This window comes from Armigeres subalbatus, chromosome 3 (assembly GCF_024139115.2).
Source record: "Armigeres subalbatus isolate Guangzhou_Male chromosome 3, GZ_Asu_2, whole genome shotgun sequence".
Taxonomy (NCBI): domain Eukaryota; kingdom Metazoa; phylum Arthropoda; class Insecta; order Diptera; family Culicidae; genus Armigeres; species Armigeres subalbatus.
Genome location: NC_085141.1, coordinates 97,990,424 through 97,999,799, shown reverse-complemented (window position 1 = coordinate 97,999,799; position 9,376 = coordinate 97,990,424). Strand labels below are relative to the sequence as shown.

At 42.4% G+C, this 9,376-nt stretch overlaps 1 protein-coding gene across 1 annotated transcript; it reads right to left on the bottom strand.

The window, feature by feature from the left end:
* Positions 1 to 1,314: 1,314 nt before the first annotated feature.
* LOC134228136 (sericin-2-like) lies at positions 1,315 to 1,893 on the bottom strand (the record flags this gene model as incomplete). Its single annotated transcript, XM_062709914.1, has 1 exon — positions 1,315 to 1,893. A coding segment is annotated over one exon (579 nt), but the record flags the coding sequence as incomplete, so codon positions are not given.
* Between the last annotated feature and the right edge of the window lie 7,483 nt (positions 1,894 to 9,376).

Below are 9,376 nucleotides of genomic sequence, written 5' to 3'. Positions count from 1 at the left end.
AGCGTTTTTGAAGAAATTACCAAAAGAATTCCTGGAGGCACTTCTGAAGAAATTCCTATAAGAGCTCCCGGTGGAATTCTTGGAGGAACTTCCGAACGAATTCATGGAGGAACTTCCAAACGAATTCCAGGAGTAACTTCCGGCTTAATTCCTAGAGGACCTTCTGAAGAAATTCCTGGATAAATTCCAGATGCACTGCTGGAGGAACTTCCGGAGCAACTCATGGAGGAATTTCCGGAGAAACTCCTGGAGGAACTTTCGGAATAATTCCTGGAGGAACTTCCGAAGGAACTTCCGTAGGAACTCCTGAAGGAACTTGCGGAGGAACTACTGGTAGAACTTTCGAAGGAATTCTTGGAAAACTTGCGGAGGAACTCCTGGAAGAGCTTCCGGAGGAACTCCTGGATGAGCTTCCGGAAGAACTCCTGGAGGAATTTCCGGAGAAATTCCTGGAGGAACTTCCGAAAGAACTTCTGGAGATATTCCTGGAGGATCTAGCAGAGGAATTTCTGGAGGAAGTACTAAATGAATTTCTGGATAAGCTTCCGGAGGAACTATCGATGGAACTTCCGAAGAAACTTCAGGAGAAGCTGCTGGAGAAACTTCGGCAGAAACTTGTGGAGGAGCTTCCGCAAAAACTCCTGGAGGAGACTCCGGTAAAATTCCTGGAGGAACTTCTTAAGAAACTCATCGAGGAACTTTCGAAGAAATTCCAAGAGGAACTTCTGCAATATTCCTGGAGGAATTACAGGTGGAATGCCTGGAGGATTTCATGGAGGAATTTTTGGAGGAATTCCTGGAGGCACTTCTGGAGGAATTCCTGGAGGAACTTTCGGAGAAATTCCTGGATGAACTCTTGGAGGAATTCCTGGTGGAACTTCCGGAGGAATTCCAGGAGCAAATTCCGGAGGACTTCCTGGAGGAACTTCCGGACAAATTTCTGGAGGAACTTCCGGAGGAACTTCTGGAGGAACTTCCGAAATAGTTCATGGAGGAACTTCCGGAAGAATTTCTGGAGGAACTTCCGGAGGAATTCCTGGTGGAACTTTCCGAGGAATTCCTGGAGCAACTTCCGGAGGAATTCCTGGAGGAACTTTCGGAGGAATTCCTGGAGGAACTTCCGGAGGAATTTCTGGAGGAACTTTCGGAGGAATTCCTGGAGGAACTTCCGGAGGAATTCATGGAGGAACTTCAGGCGGAATTTCTGGAGGGACTTCTGGCGGAATTCATGGAGGAACTTCTGGAGATATTTCTAGAGGAGCTTCCAGGGGAATTCCTGGAGGAACTTTCGGAGGAATTCCTGGAGGAACTTCCGGAGAAATTCCTGGAGGAACTTCCGGAGGAATTCCTGGAGGAACTTCCGGAGGAATTCCTGGAGGAACTTCCGGAGGAATTCCTGGAGGAACTTCCGGAGGAATTCCTGGAGGAACTTCCGGAGGAATTCCTGGAGGAACTTCCGGAGGAATTCCTGGAGGAACTTCCGGAGGAATTCCTGGAGGAACTTCCGGAGGAATTCCTGGAGGAACTTCCGGAGGAATTCCTGGAGGAACTTCCGGAGGAATTCCTGGAGGAACTTCCGGAGGAATTCCTGGAGGAACTTCCGGAGGAATTCCTGGAGGAACTTCCGGAGGAATTCCTGGAGGAACTTCCGGAGGAATTCCTGGAGGAACTTCCGGAGGAATTCCTGGAGGAACTTCCGGAGGAATTCCTGGAGGAACTTCCGGAGGAATTCCTGGAGGAACTTCCGGAGGAATTCCTTGAGGAACTTCCGGAGGAATTCCTGGAGGAACTTCCGGAGGAATTCCTGGAGGAACTTCCGGAGGAATTCCTGGAGGAACTTCCGGAGGAATTCCTGGAGGAACTTCCGGAGGAATTCCTGGAGGAACTTCCGGAGGAATTCCTGGAGGAACTTCCGGAGGAATTCCAGGAGAAACTTCCGGAGGAACTTCCGGAGGAATTCCTGGAGGAACTTCCGGAGGAATTCCTGGAGGAACTTTCGGAGGAATTCCTGGAGGAACTTCCGGAAGAATTCCTGGAGGATCTTCCGGAGGAATTCCTGGAGGAACTTCCGGAGGAATTCCTGGAGGAACTTCCGGAGGAATTCCTGGAGGAACTTCCGGAGGAATTCCTGGAGGAACTTCCGGAGGAATTCCTGGAGGAGCTTCCGGAGGAATTCCTGGAGGATCTTCCGGAGGAATTCCTGGAGGAACTTCCGGAGGAATTCCTGGAGGAACATCCGGAGGAATTCCTGGAGGAACATCCGGAGGAATTCCTGGAGGAACTTCCGGAGGAATTCCTGGAGGAACTTCCGGAGGAATTCCTGGAGTAACTTCCGGAGGAATTCTTGGAGTAACTTCCAGAGGAGCATCCGGAGAAATTCCTGAAGAAACTTCCGGAGGAATTCCTGGAGGAACTTCCGGAGAAATTCCTGAAGGAAATTTCGGAGGAACTCCTGGAGAAACTTCCGGAGGAATTCCTGGAGCTGCTTTAAGAGGATTTACAGGAGGAATTCTCGAAGGAATTGGAAAATTTCAATTGCTTGCAATAAGCTCACGCCGCCGCCGCTGGCTGAAAATGATCTATCACGCCGCCATCGATAAATTTTTAATCGGCGCACAGGTCTACGTCAACAGATTGTGGGAAAATATTCACGAAGCTGTGACTACAACAGCGCAGGAAGTGTTGGGCACTGCAAATCGACGCCAATGGTTGGTTTAATGAGGAGTGCCAGCGGGTGACGGACGAGAAAAATGTTGCTAAGTATCCACCGCAGAAAAAAGGCAACACGAAGACAGTGTGATAACTGAAGCGCAGGAGAACATGGATAGAAACGATATGCGGAGGTTTTTCGCAACTGTCAGTGGCGCGCGGCATAAGATTGCGCCAGTGCCCGCCATGTGCATTGACCGAGAGGGGAATTTGCTGACAGACAAGACTATGGCGGCAGCCAGGTGGATGGAGCACTTCGAAGATTTGTTGCACGGTGAAAATGAAGGTGTATTAAGGAGCAGGATGAACATAGTCGGCGATGGTCAAGCAGTGGAACCACCAACGCTGGATGAGGTAAAGAAGGCTCTTAACGAGCCGAAAAACAGTAAAGCTGCTGGGATGGACGAGATCCCGGTCGAGCTTCTCAAACACGGAAGTGAGCAGCTGCAATAATCGATCCCCCACATTATCCAGAAAATATGGGAGGATGGAGAACTGCCTGTCGGCTGGTTGGATGGCCTCATATGCCCAATCTATGAGAAAGGGCACAGACTAGAGTGTGCCTTCTGAACTCAGCGTACAAATATTTGTCGCGTATCCTGCTTAACAGACTGAAACCGCTTGATGAGTCCTTCATCGACGAATAATAGGCAGGATTTCGTGAGAGCCGATCAACAATGGATCAGATGTTTAGCCTGCGGATGATCCTTGATAAATTCCGGGAGTACAACTTGTATACTCACCTTCTGTTCATTGATTTCAAAGCAGCGTACGATTCAGTTAAGAGAAATGAGCTGTGGCAGATAATGTCCGAACATGGTTTTCCGGCAAAACCGATTAGTCTGATACGTGGAACGCTGGATGGCTGGAAATCAATTATTCAGATTGCAGCAAATTAGATCTGCCCAATTTAGATATATAACAAGAGGGTAAGGTCATCAACACGACGAAGACGAAGCACACAATAGGAAGAGGTTCAAGAGAAGATAACGTGAGCCACTCACCACGTGTTTGTATCGGTGGCGACGAAATCGAAGTGGTAGAAGAATTCGTGTAATTGGGCTCGCTGGTGACTGCCGAAAATGATACCAGCAGAGAAATTTGGAGACGCATCGTGGTTGGAAACCTTACATACTTTGAACTTCGACCATACTTTGGACGATCGAATAGAACTCGCCGCCGTACCAAAGTGACTATCTACAAAACGCTCACTAGATCGGTAGTTCTCTATGGACACGAGACCTGGACGATACAAATAATAATAATTGTGGATATTATTAGTTTGGATTGCAAGCATGTCATATTATGCCAACTCCTTTCTTTGGTCATAAAAATGCAATAAAACTCAAACTAATACTAGTGAGAAATATTTTACTTCGGGGTTTCCTTATCTCCAAGATGCATTCTCTGTTTGTCACTTTACCATGACAAGATAGCGCTGTGGGTGGTGACGGTACGGTGGTGCGAGATCTGTCACCGGACTGTACAACAGCAGCGAACCAAGTGCGAACACCTCCACGGCCGTTCCGTGTCTCGCCTCGCCATGGCCGGCCGGCACGGCAAGGATAGAAACGAACATAAATTAAAAGTTGGAAATTGAAAAAGTTAACTCACCAGGATGCAAATTCCTGTGCAGAAGACAACTTTCTGATGAGTTGTGAAATTATTTATATTTAGCACTACTTTGCAGGCTTATTCCACACTCCATTGAGTAAGTGGATTTGGATTTGAGGAGAAGAAATGTGAGTTTTTGTTTTCTTTTATAGCGAAGCAACTATGTTTGTTGAACATCTGTGGAAGTTTTGTGTATATCAAAAGTGATTTGTAAACTTTGCAATGTTATAGAGCTTAAATCCTACAAATGTTGACGATTTCTAACACAGATAATTGTAGTTTCTTAATAATGGAATTTTAAACTTCGCTGAAGTATGTTTGTAATAGTTGATTATCTAAGCATTCTGAGTTTGCCAATATAGAAAATAGGATGCAATGCATAACCATTGTATCGTTAAACGCCCATCGTATTGCGGATTATTTCAACAAATTATATTCCGAAAATCAATTTCACAATTTGTAGTTATGCTTGCATGTGTGTTTGCACTCTATGAGCAATACCTACCGCATTAGAACAGAAAGCTCTAATTTCAGCATATTTTTCATTTGATGTTGGGCATTCGATCCCCTGCGATAATAAGGGATATCACGCCGGTTGGCAGCTACCTACACAGGCCTAAATACAAAATGGTTTCGTTAGTACAAAACAACCATCCCGCCCGCGTTTGAGAACGGTAACTGACCCGGTTGTGTGGCATATAATTCAGTTCTGTTGCGCCTGCTAATGATAATTTTATAAATCATACCAACCCTCGAGTGGACGCCTTCGGGGTGGCTCGAAAGCATATATTCGTCGGATTTGTGTACAGAACCACCCCAAATCACCGATGGGAGAGCATAACCGTATTAGAATTCAGTAATGCTGATGCTGCAGTAATCCCACCAGCAGATCATAAACAATTGGCTAACTTTTCTGTTTTGTGGTTCCGAGCATTACAGGATGTGCATTGCCGTACTCTAGGGTGAATGTCGCATTATACTGTGAGCAGAGCTGCCGGATATTAAAATATGCGGATTAATCTACTTAGTGGTGGTACAGCCTTCTTCGTAATTAGAGACGATGACATTCAAACAGCGACAGCGAAAACCACGACGTTTTCTATAAAACTCATGCACAAAACTTCTTAGTAACAACCCAGGTAACAACAACACAACCAACTGATTTTTTTTGCGGTGAAAACTCGATCCCTAAATGTCTGGCCCAAACAGTCAGATTATCTAGGGTACTTTGCAATGTTCCTTCCAAAACATTTGCACAAGGACCTCTTAGCGATATCACAGCATCATCTGTAATTTGTCTGAGCGTGCATTGTCCTTCCAAACAATTGTCAATATCTTTTAGCGGAGTTTGGGGCAAGTGAGCCACCCGGCATTTATTCAATAAAATATGTATCAAACGACCCAGCCGGTACACAGCTAGATTCGATCGTATTACCAGACATAGTGAACGGAATTTTGTATAGAATTGTCAAATCTACACTTTTTTACGATCAATTTTATAATGAGCATCAAAGCTGCGTGCAATTTTATAATATTCCAGCCAATTCAAATAAGTTGTCAGATTACATACAAACAAAATATCGAGAAAGTGTATATTGCAGTGTGGAATTGAATAAAAGAGTATTTGTTTCTAGCGATGACCCAGTAAAAAAAATTTGTTTTCCGAAAAAAAGTTAATTTATGAAACTTGTTAATGTTGAGGCAAGAGTGCCACCTACTATGTTCGTTATTTTTCTCGAGAGTGAAGCTGTCAAAAACGTAAACGCAGTTGTTGTGTTCACAGCAAAGCAGGATGCCGCGTAAATACCAGCGAATTTCGTCCCGAAAAAGTTGGCCAGCGGCCAGAATGGAAGCGGCAGTGCGGTCCGTGACCGAAAAAAGGTAGTTCGGTGAAACGAGCTGCTGAAGAACACAAAGCTCCAAGGAAGACTCTTGCCACATAACATAAGTGGATCTTCGAACAAAAATCCAATCCAAAAGTTGACCCCCTTTTAATGAGCCAAAACTGTTATAATTGGGAACGGGAACATCGTTCTGTCATTTTCAAGTGTAAACGAATACCATATGATCAGAAAATTATAACACTTTTTTCCAAGACTACAAAGCGCAAGATCTGTAGCCGAATAATAATGATATTTATTTTTCTATCATCAATTTTTTACATTGTTTTTAAAAATGACGGATTGCATCCAAAAGAAGGTCTCTCCTATGCTGTTACTAACCAATTTTTATTTGATGAAATCTAAATTGATTTATTTGTAGAGTAAACTTCTATGTTCTGGCGATTTTTGATGAAATGTTCGTCTTTTATCCATTTTAACTTGTTTATCATACGAAAATAAAATTTCTCTGAAATTGATATAATATTTTTGAGTCAGCATGGTAAAAATGTAGATTTTATTCAACATGTGTAGAAAAGTATATTCCTTAGAACTGTTCTACATTGGGAACGAATCTTTATATACGCAGTCTTCGGTTTTTTCGAAAGGATGACGAGGGATACATCAATGTTCGTCTACGATGCGCAACAATCACAAAATAGATAGATTAGAAGCAACATTATAAATTATCAATCGTATGAAAGCAAGCTCACTTATCATAATGCAGAAGAGCATCGCGACTGTGAGGTGTTTCCAATTTGGATAACATATAAAATTAAAATGTGATGATTCAACATTGAAATCAAGATAATCTTTATCATGCCATGAAGCACGTAATTTGAATAGGTTATTACGATGTACGATATTAATGTTATCTCTTTTCATGGCATTCTTTTCATTATTAGAACATTGCTTTTGGGTTGATAGTATTCCGAATATTCTTTACCAAAAGTAGAGCAATTCCAACGACATGTAAAAAGGAAATAGAAAACATCAAAACAGTGAATTGAACATTTAACTGAGGGTAAATCTAGGTGAGGCATCACCTTTTTAAAAATCGATATTTCTTCAAAATAATCCGATAAATGAAACTCTACTTGTTGTTATTGATAGTTTAAGGAAACATAGTGTAGAAAACTTTTGAAAGACAAAAAATCGGTTACATACATGTTAGAAAAAAAAGTCAAATTCGGGTGCAATGCCACACCACTGGGAGAGACGCCACAAATGGGAAATTTTTGAGAAATGCGGTTAATAAATATGCTCATGACAATGAATGAGCATTTGATAGGCTTTTCGAATAAAAACATAATATTTCAACCAAACACCAAACAAATTCATCGTTTACTGCTTAACAGCCCAAGCGCGGCGTAAGAATGCATTTTATTCGAGTTTGTCGAATCAATATCAATACAATATTAAATCAGTTACATACCTTTAACTCCTTTCTTTTCTACTTTAATATTGTTTACCCCAATCTCCAATTAATTAAAAAAAAACAATTTCAGCTCCTAAACACCCAACGCCACTATAGGGAAAATCTTTTGTATAATTCCAACGCGAATCGTATTCAGATATACAATATACGTCGCGTGACCCCTTGTTAGATCAAATACTGTTATACTATCTTCTGACGTTTCGATGTTCCGTATAACAAATAAAAAGTGTTATAAGGGTACAACTTTTGCTACCGGAGTTACACATATGTTATGTGCTCTTGCCAAGTACCTGAAGCTCAACGAGAACACTCCCGGCGCCAGCTTGGAGATGAGTTTGGGTTGTTACGAGCATGTTTTCAACGCGCGGCAGGAGGAGGAATTGGTTAACCACATTTTGGATCTTAAAAATCGATGCTACGGAATTGGTCCTCGTGATGTGCGCAGCCTTGCGCTTGAGCTAGCGGAGCGCAGCAACATAAAGCATCTGTTCAACCGAGACACCGAACCGGTTGAACACTGGCCGGTTGGGATTAGTTTTATGGCTTCCGAACCAGGCACCAGGAACTTTCTCTCAGGATTTCAGAACCCACGTCAGCTGCACGCCTTCAAGGATTCAATCGAGTTGCTGTTGAAATTTTTTTCGGACTCCTTAAGAAAACAGGAAGCTCACAAAAGTTCCCCCCAAGCAGAATATTCAATGTGGACGAAACATCAATTTGCACGGTAAGAATAAAAACACGGTTGTTTATATATTTTTACTTAATTTATGCTTTTATGAACCACAAACCAAGACCATTTTTTACGTTGCTCAATATTTGAATGGACTTTTGTAATGTTAGGTTAAGGTTAGGTTAGGTTAGGTTAACTTGTATGTAAAATGTATGTAAAATGTATGAAAATGCTTCCTTTTGGATACCTCTAGCATGTACCAGTGCCATACCTGCTAAAATATTATTTTTTCCTTTAAATTCTTTGATATTATCTAGGTGGCCGTCTTGCCCCATATGGTTTTTCTGGGGTGTGAAAATATAAGTGTAAATTGGTACTGAAACCATATCCAAGTTTTAACAAAGAGTTTTTCAAAAGTTACTGAACAAAGTGCTTAAAGTGGCACACTTGCCCCAAATTCCACTACAAAGAAATTATAAAGCAAGGGACTTTAACATGCACCTTGGGGAAGGCCCATGCAGCTATTTCTGGAAGTTGTCAGTGTGCCGAGTGTAAAGTTCATTTGTTTTTCTGACAACAAATTGTACATGAAATTATTCAAAATACCGGGTAATCCATTACTGTGCAGATTATATGACAGTACTTGAATGGAAACTGAATTAAAAGCGCTCTCAATATCCAAGAACACTGAAGCCAATTGCTCCTTGTGCGCAACGACGCAACGTAATGCATTTTGTTCGACCCAATGGTCGACTCTTGAAAGGAACATTTTTTCAATTAATTTTCTCATGCATGATAGCATGGCAATCGGTCGGTATGATTCGTGATTAGACGCTGGTTTCCCAGGCTTTTGAATAGCTTTTACTTTGACCTGTCGCCATTCAGGTGGCAGAATGTTGTACTTCATGAAACAGTTATACAGGTCAAGTAATCGTCTTTTTGCGAAATCTGGGAGGGTTTTAAGAAGATTCAATTTGATGTTATCCCAAACCGGAGCAGAGTTATTCGATGAAAGAAGAGACATAGAAAGTTCCAGCATTTAGAATGGTCCACCCAAAGAACCGG